The following is a 20,774-nucleotide window of genomic DNA, read 5'->3' as shown; positions in this document are numbered from 1 at the left end:
AAATCGTCCCACACCTGCAAAACTATGCGGTCCCACCAGTCTGTGCTTGTTTCCCGGGCCCAAAATCGGCATTCAATGGCTAGAACCTGCCCCATTACCAGCAGGATCTCCAAAGCGCAGGGGCCCACGGTTTGAGAGAATTCTGTGTCCATGTCCTCATCACTCTCGTCGCCGCGCTGCCGTAGCTGCCGCCTCCTCCTCGCCTGGCTTTGCAGGTCCCGGCTCAGCATAGACTGCACGAGAATGAGCGAGGTGTTTACAATGTCCACTATTGCGGTATTGATCTGAGCAGGGTCCATGCTTGCTGTGCTATGGCGTTTGCACAGTTCACCCAGGAAAAAAGGCGCGAAATGATTGTCTGCTGCTTTCACGAAGGGAGGGGTGAGGCTGTGCCCAGAACCACCCGCGACAATGATTTTTGCCCCATCAGGCACTGGGCTCTCAACCCAGAATTCCAAGGGACAGGGGAGACTGCGGGAACTATGGGATAGCTATGGGATAGCTACCCACAGTGCAACGCTCCAGAAATTGACGCTAGCCTCGGACCATGGACACACACCATCGAATTAATGTGCTTAGTGTGGCTGCGTGCACTCGACTTTATACAATCTGTTTTATAAAACCGGTTTATGTAAAATCGGAATAATCCTGTAGTGTAGACGTACCCTGATACACAGACAGGTCGCCTCACTGCCTGGGATGATTCTCCCTTCAGGGCCACCTCTCTGTGCCACTGCCTGGTATCATTTCTGCTTATTGGAAGGGTGATGACGCCACCTGCTGTTCAGTTCTAAACATGACAACCCAGAATGTCTCGAATTAGTGTGGTGTCCTCCTGCATTTCCATTCAACTTCAAGATGACACAATAACAAGTAACCTGTTCCTGGCACCCGTCTTCCTAGCCTACTTCTGCCCTTTAGAGCACAGGGCAGGAATCCTCTCCCTTTTCAGGGCTTTCTTGGGGTCTCACTGTACCTTCCTGCCATTGGAAACTCATCTGTCTTCTCAAACACAAGTGATCTTCCCCCTTACCCCCGTTTCCTTCCATCCCAACAGCATGACTCATAAACTGTTTCTGCAGAACCCTTCATGTGATGCCTGTATGCATGCTGTAGTTAAGGACTCTGGTAGATACTTTTTTATATGAGAATGTGAAAGCAGCACCCCTTCTTCCATTCAAAGGCCCCAGTGAAGGAAAGCACTTAAGCAGGTGCTTAAGTTTTCCTGAGTAGGGATGAATTCCTGAATTGGGGTTTAAGGGGTTGCTAAAAGGAGAAAACACACATCGTGTAATAGGGGGAACAAAGAAGCCACTGGATAAAATAAAAACATAATTTCCCACACCACCTGTGTTTGATCTCAGTGCATTGTTAAAGGCTCTACTGGCACCATGATTAATTCAGATTCAGACTGGCCAGAAGTGAACTAAATCACTAGTCACTGCCAATTATACAACTATATTGGGTAGGTGTTTGTTAGAAGATCATTCCTCCTTAATACACAGTCTAAAATGATCTGGTAGGATCACAGAGTAGCTGATTTTCCCCATGCTGGTCTGCCAATGGACCCGTTTCCAGACTTAAGGTGAAATTCTGGCCTCAGGGAAGTCAATGGCAAAACTTTCACTGATTTCACTGGAACGAGGATTTCACACATTGTGTTTACTGAACTTTCTACTCCTCAGTCCACTAAACACTAGGAAACGTCATTCCCCTACGCACTGATCATATCAAATCCTTCCTAGAACATTAGTTTGTTCATCGCATTGCTGCAAGAGCTCACTCCAAGAGATGTGCCATGTTCAAATATCAAGTCATTAAAATTTCCACCAGTGACTTCTGTATTAACTCCATAATCTCTGAACTGCAGCACGAACTGGGATGTCAGTAGGGTGGGGAAAGAATGAGAAGGATTCACCCAAAAGTGTAAAAGCAATAGGCCCCCTTTCTGACACGGGAGGTGGGATTGCAGCCTTGTCTACACTAGGGGTGTGTCCATACCATAATAGGAGGTCTGACTGCAGCCAGTCTGGACACCCCCGAGCTAGCATGGGCAGGGGTGAAAGTACCTCCAAAGACTTACCAGTACTGGGGCTTGCTCTAGCTCCCGGAAAGGGTGGGGCCTCGGGTGGAAAGGGCGAGGCTGGGAGTGAGTGTCCCCAGCCAGCCCTTCCACGCTGCCTGGCATGTGCCGCTCGGGGCTCCAGCGGCAATTTAAAGGGCCTGTGGCCCCAGCCGCTGCCTTTTAATCACCAGCCCCGGGACAGCTGCTCCCTTTGCCCCCCCCAGCGTCCAGGGGGGTAGTGGTCAAAAGGGGAAACAACATTAAAGTGCTGTGTCCTTTGCCGCGGCAGCACTTTAACATTGCTGCCCCCTTTGTGCCCCCCCCATCAGCGGCCCTGCCTACTGTCAGGGCAGCCGGGGGGGGAGGGGGGCAGCAGTATTAAAGCACTGCTGTGGCAAAGGACCCTCTGGCAGTGCTTTAACATCGCTGTCCCTTCCCTGCCCTGTTGGTGGCCCTGTCCGTATGGCCACCGATGGGGGAGGCAAAAGGGGCTGGGATGTTAAAGTGGTGCCATGGGCTGTGTACAGGCCAGTACCGGCTTCTGTCCGTACCGGCTCAGTTTCACCCAAGCATGGGTACCAACAGCAGTGACGCTACAGCACTAGGGCGGCTGTACCAGCCTTCCCTGGCACCTTGAGTACTCAGCTGGGCAGCTAGGCTGCAGCTGAAGTCCCTGCTGCTGCAGCATGCCTGCTATGTGTAACCACCCTAGTGCCATCACAGCTAGCTTGGGTGGTGCAGTCACCCCTCTTCTTACAGGGTGGCTAATAACCATATCCTATGAGTTGGAAGGTGTTGGCTAACACGTGTTACCAGCCTAGCATGTCCAGGGCAGGTGCCTTTAGCACGTGTTAAGCTGATGGAGTTCAAAGATAAGGTTGTCCGTTCAGCCCTCCCCGATCCGGGCCGGTTGCTACCTGCTGTGGATCAATAAGCACTAGGCGGCTCTGGGTCGTAGGGGGGCTTTAAAAAAATAGACCAAGCCGAGCTCGCCCTGCCAGCCCCCCACCCGCCTCGCCCCGTCTCCCCGCCGCTGCACAGGCAGCCTGGGCGGACAGCTGCCTGTGCCGTGTTGTGTGTGTGTGTGTGTGTGCACGGGCTGCGCGCTGGGGTCCTCGGCAAGGGGAGGCCCCTGTGCTCAGCAGCCGGGAGAGCAGCGGTGGCGGCGGCGCGCAAGTCTCCGGGCCAGAGGGGAGCCAGCAGGGCGCGGCAGCACCAAGGGAGGTGAGCGTGGCCCGGCCACGCCCGGCACCCTGTGGGGCTGGAGCGGGCAGAGTCCTACCGTAGGAAGGCGAGAAGAGGGAGGTCCCCTTCCGAGCTGCCGTGGGGGGCGCAGTGCCCCCCTGCACATGGCAGTTGGGAGACTGGCAACCCCCTCTGGGCAGCCCCCTGCCCTGCTGCTCAGCGGTGCCTGTGGAAGCAGCCCTGCCATGCCCGTGAAGCCGGAGAGCAGGCAAGCAGCATGCCTCTGCTCCGTCCGTCCTTCCCTGGGTGCCAGTGCGCTCCTTCCCTGCAGGCCTGAGCCCAGGCTGTCCCCACTCATGTGAACCACGCCGGGCAGCCTGCTCCGGAGCCCGGCTGCTCCTGGCCAGACAAACCAGAGCCAGCCCTTTAAGCGAGTGGCTGTTAGCTCATCAACACAAGGCAAGGGAAGTCTCTCCCATGCTTGCTTTCTCTGCACCGAGCTTCCAGCCTGTGTTAGACTCTTCCTAGAGAACTATGGTAAATGTGATTTTTCCTAGAAAGCTGCTGAAGCTTTTGGAAAAGTCACGGTATGCAGGTGGAACCTACCACTCTATAGCAGGCACCGACCGGAACAACAGAGGGGTAGGGGTAGGAGGCTGCTGTGGGTTAGGGGAACTCTTGGTTTTCTTGCAGGGTTCCACATCACCATGTTGCCTGACGGACGCTTGACAAAATTACCATACTTAGTGATGGACATGGTGGGGGGGGAGGGGTTATGTCATTCAGTCATTCGATGGTTTTTGAAAAATTACCACAGACCTCAAAATTTGTGGAGGATGGGGGCCATGTCTACATTGCTGGCCCCTGTGCCCAATCAGTGCAGCAGCAGAGATGAAAAGCTCTAGCATAGACAAGGAAAGCTGTGATTTGCATGGGCAAGTTCAGTTGTCGCAAAACATGTTTTTCCTTCTCTGTGCTAGGGGTTTGCACTGGTGCAGCTACTCTGATTACTGGCCACTGATTGCTAAAATCTGGGCTGGCTAATCCCTGCATAGACAAGGGGTAAGGCTCAGAGGCCCCTAAGGGATACTGGAGTAGGGGGACCAGATAGCAACTGTGAAAAAATGGGATGGGGGTGGGGGAGTAATAAGTATCTATATGAGAAAAAGTCCCAAAAAACTGGACTGTCCCTTTAAAAATGGGACATCTGGTCACCCTATGCTGGAGGGAGACCCATGAAAGAAATGCTGAGCTCTAAGTTGGTTGTAAAGGGGACTTGCATCTCCTGTTTGCATCTCTTTGGTTTCAGACCTTGGAGGTGCTGGAAGGCATGGACTGTGAGCACACAGCAGTTCCACAAGTCACCATTCATGGCAGGAGTCCAGCTGTGCCTTAACCTGGCAAAGGAAAAGGGTAGGATCGGACAGATCGGGGATTGCCCATGAGTGGAGGGCCTTGGAGACCAGAGCCCAGTCATCAGCAAACAGGGTGAGGACAGCATTATGGTGGACAGTCCTGCAGAATGCGGCCAGGGCAGGGCAGAGTTTGGCAGAGTCTTTGCTGGTTTTGTGCCCACAGAGCTGGCAGCAGTGGCAAAAATCAGCAAGCTTGCGCCTGTACTGAGAGACCGCAGGCCCATGGCAGCTGCTGGTGCCACCACTCTGATCTGTGGGGACTGTGGCAAGAGCTTTGCCAGGAAGTCAGACTTCAAAGTGCACCAGCGGATCCATACGGGTGAGAGGCCCTACAAGTGCTCCTACTGCAGCAAGGGCTTCTACCAGGCCTCCATGGTGCGGCGGCACGAGCGCACACACACTGGCGAGAAGCCCTACCGCTGTTCTGTGTGCGATAAGTCCTTCGCCCGCTCCACCTCGTTACTGATCCACCAGAACACTCATACCGGCGACCGGCCATATGAGTGTCCCTTCTGCGAGAAGACTTTCTCTGACCCCTCCACCCTGCTCCAGCATCGCAAGATGCACATGGGCCTCAAGCCCTTCCATTGTGGCATCTGCAACAAGTCCTTCAGCCAGTCATCCAGCTTCACCTTCCACCGGGCTACTCACACCAATGACCGCCCCTTTGTCTGCTTCGAGTGTGGGAAGGCCTTCATCCGCTCCACTGCCCTGCTCAAGCACCGGCAGACCCACATCCAGAAGGCGTTTCGCTGTGGGGAGTGCGGCAAGGTTTTCCCCAAGCTCTCGGGCCTCCGCTCCCACCAGCGGATGCATGCCCAAGGCCACCGGATAGAGATGGAGTTGAGGGAGAAGGAGCGGAGCTGCTGGGATGTTCCCACGCTGAGGTTCCAAGCCCATGACCCTCTGCCCCAGGACTGTCCCCTCCCCAGATTGGCTGTGCAGCCAGAATCCAGCTGACCCTAGGACTGTATGTTCAACCCTGCCCAGTTTCACATAGCTGCAGTTGGGTACTGGAGATATTGCCAATGAAAATGTTACATATGCAGGTCCAAATTCCTCTCTATCCCATATAGACCTGCTGGTATTCCACTTTCTAGTACCTATCCTTCACAACAGACCAGAATTCTCCTCCATATCACAGACTGGCCACCTCACTTCCTATCATACCTCTCACCTGTCCTGCCTTTCAGAGCTGAATCCTTCTCTGTCCTGCTGCAGTTACCTCACTTTCTCAGCCTATGACCTCATCCAGTCTGATAAGCTAACTGAGTCATGCTGGGCCAGAACTTCAATAGGAGACCTCCAGGGAAAGAACAGGTAAGGGAGGAAGAGGATTTTGGTGATTTCATCTGGCATTTTTCCCTCTAAGTCAGTACTGAACTAACTAACCTTGGTATTGGGGGCACTGAGCCGCCAACCTAGTGTGGTCATTAAAGGCTCCAAGGCACTTTTTGCAACAGTAGAAATGTTATCAACAATGTCCTGGCCAAATTCCAAGTTAATTACCCTACTCATTGAAAGCTCCCCCTTAGTTTCAATAGATCTAGTATTCTTCACTTCACCTCCTGAACTGCTGTGCTGCACCCCAAAAGTGGCTGCATTTCACTGCTGGGCAAAGGTATTCCTATGTGTCATTTGTAAAGCATTTGGAATCGGGCTGTAGAGCACCATCTAGAGTGTGTGTGTGGGGAGGGAATAGATTCCCCCCCCAATTCCACCTCACCCTCCTCGTTCCCTCTTAGGCTCCCTCGTACTCCCCCCAACCATGAGTCCCTATACCCACCTCCCCTCTAAATCTGAGTGAGGAACTCTAACTTGGTGCATATTGTTGCAGCACCGAAACCTGAGTGGCACTGTGACCCCATGGTGCCAGATCACAATGCCACTCACTCAGATTTGACCCAGACAGTGGTTTTCAACCTTTTTTTCTGGGGACCAAGTTGAAGAAAATTCTTGATACCCATGAACGAACGAAGCTGGGGATGATGGGTTTGGTATGTGGGAAGGGCTCAGGGCGGGGCCGGGAATGAGGGGCTCAGGGTGTGAAAGGGGGCTCTGGGTTGGGGCAGCGGGTTGGCGTGTGGGAGTGGGCCACGGCTCTAGGCTGGGGCTGCAAGCTCTGTGGTGGAGCCAGGAAGGAGGGCCTTGGGGTGCAGGAAGGGGTTCCAGGTTTGGAGAGGCTCAGGGCTGGGGCAGGGGACTGGGACATGGATTTACCTCTGGCGGCTCCCAGTCAGCGGTGCAGCAGCAGGCTTTCTGCCTGTCCTGGCACCGCAGACTGCGCTGCGCCCCGGAAGTGGCCAGCAGGAGGTCCGGCTCCTAGGTAAAGGCGCACAAGTGGCTTCGCGCAACTCTTACCTGCAGGCACAGCCCCCACCTCCCTGTCAGTGCTCAGGGCGGGGGCAGCACATGGAGCCCCATGGCCCCCCTGCCTAGAAGCTGGACCCACTGCTGGCTGCTTCCGGGGCACAGTGCAGTGTCGAAACAGGTAGGTACCAGCCTGCCTTAGCTGGGCAGCACCACCAACGGGACTTGCTGGCAGTGCTGACCAGAGTGACCCAGTACCTGACATGCCACAACCCAGTACTGGGTTGTGACCTGAAGTTTGAAAAACGCTGCCCTATCATGATAGAAGGATGGCTGGGCCAACTGTGACTGAGTGGCATTATCACCTGGTACATGGGGTTGCACCACCACTCAGAGTTGGCCTAGCCAAAAAGTGGTTGGGCGATGGCCCAGGTGGTCCCCCAGCACAGTAGCCAATGTTTGGAATCTTTCTAGGAGAACAGCCCAATAATAAAAAGTAAGATTATTACTGTATCTCTCATCCATTCCCCTTTTGAGATGGCAAAATTTGCAGATGATACAAAATTACTAAAGATAGTTAAGACCCAGGCAGACTACGAAGAGCTACAAAAGGATCTCTCAAAACTGGGTGACTAGGCAACAAAATGTCAGATGAAATTTAATGTTGATAAATGCAAAGTAATGCACATTGGAAAGCGTAATCTCAACTATACATATAAAATGATGGGGTCTAAATTAGCTGTTGCCACTCAAGAAAGAGATCTTGGCGTCATTGTGAATGAGGGGATGTTTTCAGAGAACTAATGTGCAGCAGCAGTCAAAAAAGTGAACACAATGCTGGGAATAATTAAGAAAGGGATAGAAAATAGGACAGAAAATATGTTGCCTCTATATAAATCCATGGTACACCCACATCTTGAATACTGTGTGCAGATGTGGTCGCCTCATCTCAAAAAAGATATATTGGAGTTGGAAAAGGTTCAGAAAAGGACAACAAAAATGATTAGAGATATGGAACGGCTTCTGTATGAGGAGAGATGAATAAGACTGGGACTTTTCAGCTCGGAAAAGAGACAGCTAAGGGGAGATATGATTGAGGTCTATAAAATCATGACTGGTGTAGAGAAAGTAGATAAGGAAGTGTTGTTTACTACTTCTCATAACACAAGAACTAGGGGTCACCAAATGAAATTAATGGGCAGCAGGTTTAAAACAAATAAAAGGAAGTATTTATTCACACAACACACAGTCAACCCGTGGAACTCCTTGCCAGAGGATGTTGTGAAGACCAATACCATAACAGGGTTCAAAAAAGAACTAGATAAATTCATGGAGGATAGGTCCATCAATAGCTATTAGCCAGGATGGGCAGGAATGGTGTCCCTACCCTCTGTTTGCCAGAAGCTGGGAATGAGCAACAGGGGATGAATCACTTGATGATTACCTGTCCTGTTCATTCCCTCTGAGGCACCTGGCACTGGCCGCTGTTGGAAGACAGGATACTGGGCTAGATGGACCTTTGGTCTGTCCTAATAGGGTCATTCTTACGTTCCATCCCAGACAGATCTGTTGTTACCTCACTGGAAGCCTGATTTTAAAGTGGTACGTTCATCCAGGCAGGGAACAGAAACATGCCATGAGCCCTATTTCAGAAAAAGCTGTCAAGATGTTTCCTCCCTCCATTAACGTTTTGACAAAAAAAATTCAGAAAATTTCAACCAACTTTTAAAATGACTGATCAGGAATTGCCTGCCCAGCTCTGCCATCTGTCTCTCAGTATGGACCCTTCTCTCTGTCCATCTCTCACAGATCATTGGGAGGAGGAAGGTAAATAGAGGAGAGAGGATGTGCAGAAAGGGCTGGTTAGGTATAAAAGAATGGAGTGATGTTTTATTGAACCAAGAGTGGTGATGGTGTCAGAACTCCAATTTCCCCTTCCCCACTACTGGGATGGGAGGAGCTAAATACAATGCAGCATCAATGCCTAGAAACGGAAGTTGGGTGTGAGGAGATGAAGAGAGACCTGAATCAAAGGGTGGGTTGGGAAGCCTGAGCCCCAAGTCTTCGATCACTGCCTATGCTACGGAATGTGAAAACATCTGCTACAGGGGTGTCCTCCGATAACTAGGTCATTTGTTTCCCCACAAAGCAATTTTCCTGTAACTTCTCCATAAGCGGAGGGTCACTGTCACCAGAATTCCAGTTTGCACACTGGAATGCATGGCAACAAAACAGGACTTTCATTCTACTTCACAACACAAGGGGTGGCTTGCGATATGCCAATTTCTTGTGAGCAACTGTCGCTATATTACTGAAATCTGCTTCTCCCTGGTGTATTGGGATAAGCAAGGGAGCAATACTTGCCTGTGGGGAGGTGGAGCAGTTCCAGGCTTTTCACTTTAATATAGTACCAGCCCTTTTCTTTTTAGCTTAGCTCTAAAGAAATCAAGCACCAACTTCTAGCCCTGCTCTTATCAGCTCCATGAGCTCTGGGCTCCCCTTATGTCTGCTGAGGGCCAGCTCCCCACTCTCTCAAGTGTTTGAAGTGTAACCCTTCTGCCCCTTCTGAGTTGGCAGCAACAAGGGCCAGGTTCAGTATCCAGGGGTTCCGTTTCAGTAACACAATGCGTAACCGGCTCGAGCCCCCACCCAGTGACCTGGGACACTCACATACCACACCCCCCTGGGCGCCTCTAGGAGGCAATACTTCCCCTCTCGCAAGCACGGAGTCTGAGTGTAGCAAAATCTTTTTAATAAAGGAAGGAATCAATGCGGCATCCCATTGGGGAAACACCACAAACAGGGTTATAACACAAACCATAAACAAAAACCCACCTCCAAGTACGTTTGGCACTGTCCTTTTTCCCCTTAGAGTTTTAAGTCCAATCACCCCAAAGTCCAACAACCCCAAAGTCTCTGGTCAGTGCTACCCCAGAGTTCGAGAGTTTATCTGTAGAGGTCCCTCCCCCCAGCCTGGGTAGAAAGGGGCACCTTACATGGTCCGGGGCCAACTGCCCTGACTCTCCGTGGGTTCTGCTTCTGCCTTCTCCACGAACTGCTCCGCTTTACCAGCCGCTCCACGCTGCTCCTCCAGCCATCCTCAGAAACTGCTCTGCTCCACGAGCTGCTCCAGTTCTCTCTGCAAACTGCTCGGCTCCGCTCGCTCTGTGGGTTGCTCCACCCATCCCACAGCTACTCCGCTCTGCTACCACCAGCTGTCCTGTGAGCCGCTCCAGCCGTCCCCACAACTGCTCCACTCCACCAGCTGCTCTGTTCCACAGTTTAGCTTCAGGCTCCCCCACTAGTTAGCACAGTACTCAGTGCTCTCAGCTCTTTAGTAATCTCAGCTCTTTAGTGATTTCAACTCTTAGTGATCTCAGCTCTTAGTGGGGGAGCCCCAGTGCTAGTGCACCATTAGCCCAAAGTGAGTTCAGCTCAGTAACCTGTATTTAGATTCTTGAGGGAATAAAAAAAATCAACTCTGACATTCCACAGTGGAGAGAGGAGGGAGTGGAACTGGTGCTTCTGGCTCCACAAGGAGACTGCACTACCAGGCACAGATACCTGTCCCCAGCCTCTCTCAATTCACTGGGTTTTGGAACCCATGTCCCTTGTCTAGCAAGTACCACCCAACAGGGTGAGTCATTTGTCACCAAGCAGTCCCACAGCTCGGCAGTCTGGAATAGGGTAGGCGTGCCTATGCAAATACACTCTCTGAAATTCTTTCCACCAGATGTCAGGGTAGAGCTTATTCTGACTCTGCTTACAGAAGCATTGGATGTAGACAATGGCAGGCGCATTTCAATTCAGCGGAGACCTTTCTCTTGTTACAATTTCAACATGGCCAGTGAAGAGGCTGTCTCTCTCCTAGTGTTCTGCACTCAACTTGCTGTCTCTGAAACCATTCAGAGCCCATTCAACCTGCAGCCCTGCCAATCTCATTTGGACCACACAGCACCCACTCACCCAATGCTAGGAGTCTTCTGGGCAGTGATAGCCAGTCTCTGGTACCACCTGGTCCTGGACCCCTCCAGTTTGTTCTAGATCAGCATGTTGATGAATTCCTGCCATTTCTCTGGACGTTTGTCCAAGTGCTCCCAATTCAAGTTTCATTCTTCTTTGAAACCAGAAGAAATCTCCCATCCTGAAAAATGTTCAGCCTGGGAATCCAGGATGATGCCCATATTATCATGTGCTCTTTGTATTTTGCACCTGGTTTTTCCTTTTCTTCGTTGGGGGAGGGTGGGAGAGAAGAGAGTTGAACACAGACTGTAATTTACTGAAACCCAATGGAAGAGAGGGGTGTCTCCTCATCAAATCCTCCTCCTCTCTTTCAGCAAGAAAAGGTGGCTCAGATAAAGCAGCTTTGATGGATATAGGGGAGAGAGAAATATTACCTGGTAATTGTTTTTCTGCATCTCATCAGTCTCTCTCTCTCTCACCCACCCATCCACCCACTGGAACTGAGCAAGGGATAAGGAGGAGCAGTAATATATTAGTTCAAAGATGATCTATTGAAGCTGCAGAATTTAGAGGGTGTGAAATATCTAAACAGAGATGTGGCAGATCAATGGCTAGGCAGCAGCAAAATGGGATCCATTATAGATCCCCTTGTGAGATTTCTGAGACTCCAAACTGCTAGAAGTGTGCTGGGAGTGGCAAAGAAGAGAAATCAGCCTATACATTTCATCCTTTTCTATTCCTGCTGCCAGGGTCTCTGGCCTGCAGTGATTGCCTCCCACTATAGTCTTACTAGCAGGAAGGTCGGGGCATGGAATAGGCTGTGGGCTGACAAGTAGACACAGCTGACCTGTATGACTCTGCATGATCACTACCATTGCTTGAGCCTGATCATGTTATCAGCAATTTTGGAAGAGTCCATATTTATTTTAATAAACAATTACATGGGAACAGAAAACTTCCTGAGGATGCTGCTATCGAGAAACTAAGCGCTGCAGAGCTGGCAAGTAGCTAAGACACTGCCACCTCATTGTGATGAAATGAAATCTCTGTTACTAATCCTGTCTCTTCCTTGGCCAGAATAAAACATTCAATTTGTGATGAAAAAAACCCTTCTGTGTCTATCTAAACTTCAGCTGTCCTGCTGGCTGAACTGAGCAACATGAAGGCGTGGTGGTAGACTTGGGGTCGGATGCAGCTACTGAGACCCTTCTGTTTCCCTGGGTGCTGGAATTCAAACTCCAGCGCAGAGGGGACTTGAGTTCCAGATTTTGATTGGCAGGGCACTAGAACCTTGTGGGCCTTATGTATGTGGTTCTCTATGAACATGCAGTGTACAGGGACATGTATATACGGTAGTGTGCTTTCTGACAGACATGGCCTAGAGGTAGGTGCATAGTGTGTGATATGTGCGTGAGGGCATGCTGGAGGTATGTGCACAAGTGTATATAGTGAAGTTTAATGGCCTGTAATATACAGGAGGTCTGACTAGAGCAGGGGTGGGCAAACTTTTTGGCCCGAGGGCCACGACTGGGTGGGGAAATTGCATGCAGGGCTGGGGCGTGGGAGGGAGAGCAGAGTGTGGGAGGGGGTGCAGTGTGTAGGAAGGGGCTCAGTCACGGGTTTGGAGTGCAGGGGGGTGCAGAACTCGGGAGGCAGCTCAGGGCAGGGGAGTTGGGATGCAGGAGGGGTGCAGCAGGGAGCTCAGGGCAGGGAGTTGGAGTGTGGGGTGCAGGAGAAGTTCGGGGGGCAGGCTCCAGCCCAGCACCGTTTACCTGGAGCGGCTCTGGGGAGGCAGCAGGGCTAAGGTAGGCACCCTACCTGCCCTGGCCCTGTGCCGCTCCCGGAAGCAGCCGGCACCACGTCCCTGCAGCCCCTGGGGGGGGGGGGCAGAAGGCTCCATGCACTTCCCTCGGCTGCGGGTACCTCTCCCGAAGTTCCCATTGGCCATGGTTCCCCCTTCCCGGCCAAGGGGAGCTGCGGGGGGTGGTGTCTGCAGGTGAGGGCAGCATGCGGAGCCCTCTGCCCCTCGCCCTCCCACGAACCACAGGGACGTGTTGCCAGTCACCTCTGGGAGCAGCGCAGGGTCCGTGGCGCCACTGGGGTGGCAATCCCATGGGCCAGATCCAAAGCCCTGATGGGCCAGATCCGGCCCACGGGCCGTAGTTTGCCCATCCCTGGACTAGAGGATGTTGTGCTCCCTTCTGGCCTTAAATGTTTGTGAATTTATGAATTCATTTATTGAGTGCAGGTTGGTGCTATGTACAACAGGAAGGGGATAGTGCAGATGTGTGCGCATGTATGTAGAGAGCAGGGTTTGATTCAATTCTTGCCTTATTCTTTTGACTGTCAATGGGACAAAATTAAAAATATGCAGAACTTCATCACTATTGCAGACACAAAAAAGCAAGTGGTTAAAATAAAAACACCTCTTCTAACTATATTAGGTTATCCCTCTCTGACCAACACCCAGGTCTCATACCCCCTCAAAGTCATGCCTCCTGATCCCCCTTCCTATCCAAACCCAGGCTCCCCCAAATTCCCCATACAGGGTGCAAGGACTATTTCCCTATACTCCCATATCCAGATCCAAAAATGGACTTCATAACATATTCCTCCATAACTAGACTTCCATCCCTGAATAATCCTCTCTCTCATATCCTCTGTAGCCCTCTCTGGCAGCATAAACCCCTCTCCATCTGATTCCCCTCCCCCAAGGTACATTTCCCTAAAAGATTATTTTAGCATGACTCATGCAACAATTGTGTGATTTATGAATCAGAAATAGCGTTTTGTTGTGGAACTGGCTTAAAGCTAGCATTGCAAATGCTGAAGCTAATCTCAGAGAATAATAAAATATTACACAAGTCTTTCAAGTTCTGTGGCTGAATTTTAAAAGAGAACTAGTTCATTTCACGCCAACACAATTAGTTTTACAAGCTAAGGTAATGATAAAGATGATTACATCTCATGTTCCAGGTCAGAAATTAATTGCCTGTGAGGGTCAGGAAGGAACTTTTCCCTATACCTGGTCAAAAAAAATGTTTTTTTTTAAAAGGAGAAATGGATTTTTGAGGAAAAGGAACATTTTCATGAAAATCCTTTGTAATTTAACAGACTGTACTGAAACAAAAAAATTGTTTTGGTTTTGAATTGAAATGGCTAAAAACCAAACCTGAAATGCTGATTTTGAGTTCAAACAAACTAAATTAAGTTTTTGTTTTGATTTATTGAAAATTTAAAAACAAAATTTAAAAACAATAAAAAAATTGTGTCAAAACTGAAAAAAAGTTGGTTTTGTTAGAAAATTGTCATTGAAACACCGTTCTCTGATGAGCCTGAGTTCACCCCTTTCTCTGTCCCAGGTGGAGAACTGCACAGTTGGCTAGCTGCATTGTAACGGGTAGGGTGACCAGGTAGCAAGTGTGAAAAATCGGGACAAGGGATGGGAGGTAATAGGCACCTATATAAAAGAAAGCCCCGAATATCAGGACTGACCCTAGAAAATCGGGACATCTGGTCACCCTTTAAGAGGGGTTTCTCATCCCTCTGGAGCTTCAGTTCATTGCCCCTGCTGGGTGCAGAACGCAGACTAGCCTCCATGGACCAAGTTGTGATTGAGCATGGCAAACCCTGTCTTTCTGCAGTTCTAAATCTGGCAGTCCTGTTCTATATTTTAATACACTTTGAAAACGTGCATGGGATAGGTGGCAGGCTGTCCAGTTTGGAGACTGAAGCCTCTGTTAATCAAGAGAACAGATACAGCACAGGCTGCTGCAGTGTGAACTTCCCTACAGTATCCAAGCCATTGTCTCAAACTCTCCCCTGAAGGGGCTGCCTCTAGGAATCACAGGAAAGTTCTGTCTCCCTGGCCCATTCAGTCTGCCCAAAAGCATGCAAATTAGCATTGATTGTGATGGGGGGTTCAGAGTGGACACCTGTTCTGGCCATTAGCAACTGGCCTGAAACCATTAACTCATTTCTCAAAGGCCATCAGATGAGAAATACTTTCCAATCAATAGCAAAATGGGCCATTGAACCTGTGGTTTGGGGATGAAAGCGAGCAGATCAAATTCAATCCCATGAGCAGCTATCCAGTACTCCCGACAGCCCTCTTTAAAGAGTTCAAATACACCAGAAATAAAAATCTCAGGGTAAGCATTTTTAGGTGAGGGAGTGGAGAGGAACTTGGACTGTTCTACAGGTCAGCTTCAAGAGAGCAAAATGTATCTGCTTCTGCTAACCCCAAAGGAAGAAGTTGCAGTTGAAGAATCTCTCCTCCCTAGTTTGAATGGGGATGGGGTGGTCTGTTTAAAACAAAAGAGGACTGGTGTTTTGGAAGCACAAGATTCCGGAGCATTTAAACAAAGAAATAAAGGTTAAAACTATTTAATTCCTAGTGAGAAGAGGAAAATCACTGCTGCAGAAGTCAGAGAACTGAGCAGTGTGTGTGATCTGAGTCAGTAAGAGGCAGAAGGAGAGGGAGAACAAAAGATGACTGCAGGAAGGTTCAGACACTGAAAGACAGAGACACCACAATTTTGGGGCTGGAATGATTGGTTTACACTCTGACTAAGCAACAATCAACTGGGGGACATACAAATATCTGAAAGGTGTAAATATTAGGGAGGAAGGGAAATTAATTAGCATAATAAACTAGGGTGTAATGAAGAGTGATAGGATGGAGTCCTATCCTCTGTCAAAATAGGAAGACAGAGGATGAATATAAGGAAAAACTTTCAGACGGAACTCTATCAGCCTATGGGTTAATCTGCAAGTGGAAGTGGAAGCCATTTTTCAATTCACAGTGGACAAAACCAGCATAGTAACTATACTGTAGGGCAAGGGAGGTGATTTACCTGGCTCAGAGTCCATTTCCATCACTAGAATGTGAGGAGTGAACTGGAAGAATGGCTCAGTCAGGCAGTGAGACAGGGCAGCCCTGCTGTATTTCCCCGCCTGCTCTCTGTGATGCAGGCAGGAAGGTTGTGTGTATTCACAGGCCCCACCTCCTGAGGCTCTGCAGCTGCTAGACTGGACACAAAAGGGTGAGACAGACACTGGCACATTTGCCACTGCTGCTTTGCACCAAACTCCCCGCCTTTCCTCGTTCCTAACCTGGAGCAGATGATCCCACAGGGGCAGCCGCTTGGGACGCACCTGTACTCAAATACCAGGGTGAGTCATTGCAGCTAGAGCTGGGCTTAATGGGAAAGGGAGAGAGGCAGGCCAGAAATCAATAGAGAAAGAGAAATGGGAGGGGGAGCTTTATGAAAAATATCTCAGAGGGCACAGACTGGAGGCAGCTGTGCTCTCAAGGCCTGATGTCTGGTACTTGCTGCAGTCAGACCCAGTTTCCTCCAAACAGTCCATGCATTGCATTTGGTACCAAATCTGTCTTTTCAAGCTGCTGAGAATCAGGAGCGAGAGGTCACCCTCACCCTGTGGGTGGCTTTAGATTTCTACAGAAGTCTTTATGCTTGTGTCTCCCTGTGTCATACACCTGGGGAGATTCAGTGACTTGGACAGATTGTGCTACCCCTCAGGCCAGTTTTCCCCCAGGTACCAATAGGAACTTGTTCAAAACAGAAATCCCTGTGTTCCACAAATGCCTGCAAGTCCTGGAGATTGAAGCAGCTCAAGGTAAATTTTCTGGAGTTGCAGCCAATCTCCTGTAAATTATCCAAGGAAGTTCTGGGGATACTGCAAAGTTAGATTCAGGAGAAAGAAGTGACGGGGAGCAATTTTTTGTTTGCAATTGCTGTCTGTGACCAGGACTCCCTAGTGTCAGCATCCCTGGGTTGTTTATATGCTTAAGAACGAATTTTCTGCATTGGCCACTGTCAGTGGAGAGTAGCATTCTTTTGCACGGTTCTCTGAAGGCTGAATCAAACAACTAAGTACAGAGCCCTAAACCTGCCCACAAATTACATGAACACTCTAGTTAAAAAAAACTGTGGGTCCCTCACAGCATAGATCCTTGAGTAGCTGAGCTGTTCAGCACTCCTTTTTGCTCCACCACGGGTGGCAGGTATACAGTCTTCATTCAGGGAGTTATTCCATTAGGGATCTTGTCTCCAGCTATAGGCACTGTACGTTCAAGAACTTTAAAGTGGTGAACAAACCCTCAGGATGGCATCAGGCTGGTGACTTTATTTTTGGTCATTTTTTTACATGCATCTTGCAATAACGCAAGAGAAGAGAAAGTGTTATTGTTCAAGGGGAGAACTGCGAGCTCCTGATGTTCTGAAAGTCAGTTCTCCGTTTTCTTGCCCTCTTCCTATTTTTATTTCTATAGCAAAACTTTGAACTGACAGGCTTCCTTGTCAGTATCATGTCCTCAAAGTATCTGAGATTATCCATAAAGTAGAGAGGGACTGGTTTGATTCCCAGAACTCTCCTGAGTCAGACCTTCTGTCAGAGAAATTAACTTTTGTCCCTTACCCAGCATGCTACATGTCTTAGCTCCCTGGTAATCAAGAGAAACAGCAGTTTGATATCCAACACCATAGTGCATCAGGGCCTCCGTAACTAAGAGCATCTGTTTGCTTCCTGGTGCTCCTGTGTTTAGAAAGCAGAAAAATAGATAAGTTGTTTAAAAAACTCAGAAGAGAGGCAATGGTTTTAAATAGAAAAGATAGAAATTAAAACAACAGAACCATGGGTTAGAACAAAGTAACAAACAAACAGATGAGCTTTACATAGGTGAGCTCTAAGAATAAACTAAAATTAGTAACGAGGGAAAGGATTAAAAAAATATTATCAGCTAACAAGATACGTATTCCAGATTACCGCTAAAATGCTGTTTGTTTGTCTCTCTGTTGTCGTAGCCAGTCTTGTCTTTTCCCTGCTCTTTGAGAAAGGAATGAGCCACCCCTCTTTGTACAGCGCCTGGCACAGTAAGCCCCTCGCCCAACTGGGACTTTTGGGTGTCAATGTAATAATGATCCCTAGCTGCTTTCTATTCCTCGCAAATGTCCCCAGCCCCTGTTCATTCATCTCTTCTAAAATACAGGTCACTTACCCTGAGGTTAGCTTCAGGCTGAAGGATCCTGAAAGCAGATATTCAGAAGCAGAAGTGGAAAATGGCAAGCATAGAATGCTCTGAGAGACTGGACCAGGAATACCCCAGCAGCAGTTTGGCTCAGGAATCCTATGGGGACAGAAAGAGGACTATGAACACATGGTGTGAAAATGATGAAGGCGATGAGGAGGAAGCTGAGGAAAGCGACATTGATCATTTTGGGAACGGCATGCAGAGGGTCCAAGATCCGGTGTCCAGCAGCTCCATGCCGAAGGACAGCATGGCAGAGGACCTTCTGTGTGAGGAAGACAAGATCTTTTATGAGACCTTTACCCTTATCAATGCCAACGGCGTGGCCAAGAAGTTGAACATGATGGTCAGTCTTCGCACCAAGAGTGATGAGGGCAATGAGGAAAGCAACAAGGAGACATTGTGTCAGAAGTGGCAAAGCCGGCCAGTGAGGAAGCCTGCTGTTCTTTGGCGCAGCCCACAGGGCATAAAGCACTTTGGCAGGATGCTGCCAAGCTCAACCGAGTACGTGGACACTGTGGTTACCCTGGACAGCAATTTGGATGACCCAGCCAAGGACAGCCTGCTGTGCAATGGCATGGAAAGCATCAACAGCTACATGACCAGCAAAGTAGACGGTGGGGTGTTCCCAGGAAATCCAAGTATGGACTTCAGTAAGCCAGGGGGGAGCAAAGAGCTTCCCCTGAAAAGCAAAAGAGGGGTGAAGTGGCTGAACCCGAAAGCTGCCAACAAGCCAGCCAAGATAGCGGGAAGTATCGGGGCCCTGAAAGCAGCCACGGTGAGGAGGATCACGATTGGGACACAGCAGGTGGGCAGCAGCGAGGTGGAGGAGCGGCCTTACAAATGCATGCAGTGTGGACGGGCCTTTAAGAAATCCAGCAACCTCCTAAGCCACATTGACACGCACAGTGGGGCCAAGCCGTATGCCTGTGAGCTATGCAGCAAGGCCTACTCGCACCAGGGCACCTTGCAGCAGCACAAGCGGTTGCACACAGGCGAGCGCCCCTACAAGTGCCCGTTCTGCATCAAGGCCTACACCTGGTCCTCAGACTACCGCAAACACATCCGCACGCACACCGGCGAGAAGCCCTACAAGTGCCTGGACTGCGAGAAGGCCTTTGTGCGCTCCTCGGACCTGCGCAAGCATCAGCGCAACATGCACAGCAATGACAAGCCTTTCCCCTGCCAGGAGTGCGGCAAGACCTTCAACAAGCCACTGTCACTACTGCGCCACCAACGCACCCACCTAGGTGAGAAGCCTTTCCACTGTCCTGACTGCGACAAGGAGTTTGCCGTGGCCAGCCGCATGGTGGAGCACCAGCGCATCCACACGGGCGAGCGTCCCTTCTCCTGTGCCATCTGCGGCAAGTCTTTCACCAAGTCTTCCAACCTCTTCGAGCACCAGACGCTGCACACTGGTGAGCGCCCCTTCAAGTGCTCTGAATGTGGCATGGCCTTCGCCCAGTCCTCACGCCTCATCCGCCACCAGCGCATCCACACCGGCGAGCGGCCCTTCGCCTGTGCTGAGTGCGGGCAGGCCTTTGCCCGCTCCTCCACCCTCAAGAGGCACCAGCAGATCCATAGTGGGGAGAAGGCCTACCTGTGCTCAGACTGCGGCAAGGCCTTCCGCCATGCCTCGCAGCTTACCCAGCACATGCGGGTGCATACGGGGGAACGGCCCTACCAGTGCGCCCAGTGTGGCAAGGCCTTTACTCAGTCCACCCACCTCATCCGCCACCAGGCCAAGCATGGTGCCAGCAATCGGGAGCCGTTCTCCGCTTCTGATGAGTGAGTCCCTCCCTGGTGGGACAGCTGGACACCAGGCACTCAACACACCTGTCTTCTGAGGGGCCAAATACAACAGATCCGGGCTTCATCAGGTAGAGCAAATACAAGAGAGGGTTTGTATGCAATATGGAGCAGGCACCACTCTCTGACCAAGTTGCTTGTTGACTAGAGGAGGAGATCTGCAAGTGCTTTTCTTCATAAATGCATACGAAAAGACCCAACCAGAGCCCACCTGTGACAGGGGATGCAGATGAGGAGAGAGATTATGAAGAATACACCCACTTTGTCATCTGTCCAGGCACAAGTTCAGCTGTTTACCAAGGTCTTCCTGCTGGACAAAAGTTCAAGAGCACATTGCAAACTGACTTACACTCCATAGCTGTTGCTCCTTCATGGGCCCTCATGCCAATTCCTGTTGCCCCTTCAAGTGTAGTTTTACTCTGAAAAGGGACTAGGTAAGAAAATGGAAGATCTGCTCCCAGTACATGTGTTCAGAGTTGCATCTGACACAACACTGCTTTTTACTCCTGTTTGCCCTGCAGAGCCAAGTCAGCTAACAGAACTGAAGTCTATTGCTGCTTGTGTGTCCTTAACAGAATGGTTAATGAGGAGCTGGTCTACATGTAGAAATCATACTAGTTTCACTAAATAGATTTAAAAATACACTTTTGGTTAAAGTGATGTCTGCATGTAGACAAGATGTATGTTCCATGCAGTTCATGTGAAACACCTTGGAAGGAAACAGGATGGAATAGGGATCACTTAGGGCATAGTTTATGTGTAGAGCCTCTGTTACTGGTGATATACCTATCTCATAGAACTGGAAGGGATCCTGAAAGGTCATTGAGTCCAGCCCCCTGCCTTCACTAGCAGGACCAAGTACTGATTTTGCCACACATCCCTAAGTGGGCCCCTCAAGTACTAAACTCACAACCCTGGGTTTATCAAGCCAATGCTCAAACCACTGAGCTATCCCTCCCCCTGATGCAGAAGGAAA

General features: G+C 50.0%; 1 protein-coding gene across 1 annotated transcript; it reads left to right on the top strand.

The window, feature by feature from the left end:
* The first annotated feature begins 3,202 nt into the window (after nucleotides 1–3,202).
* Nucleotides 3,203–20,440, top strand: ZNF648 (zinc finger protein 648). Its single transcript, XM_030573911.1, has 4 exons — nucleotides 3,203–3,289; nucleotides 4,560–5,620; nucleotides 5,859–5,985; nucleotides 17,984–20,440. The coding sequence occupies exons 2-4, from the start codon at nucleotides 4,753–4,755 to the stop codon at nucleotides 19,779–19,781; spliced, it is 2,793 nt and encodes a 930-aa protein (XP_030429771.1). The 5' UTR covers nucleotides 3,203–3,289; nucleotides 4,560–4,752; the 3' UTR covers nucleotides 19,782–20,440.
* The last annotated feature ends 334 nt before the right edge of the window (nucleotides 20,441–20,774 follow it).

Source organism: Gopherus evgoodei, chromosome 8 (genome assembly GCF_007399415.2).
Source record: "Gopherus evgoodei ecotype Sinaloan lineage chromosome 8, rGopEvg1_v1.p, whole genome shotgun sequence".
NCBI classification, from domain to species: Eukaryota; Metazoa; Chordata; order Testudines; family Testudinidae; genus Gopherus; species Gopherus evgoodei.
This window is presented reverse-complemented; position numbering and strand designations above follow the sequence as displayed.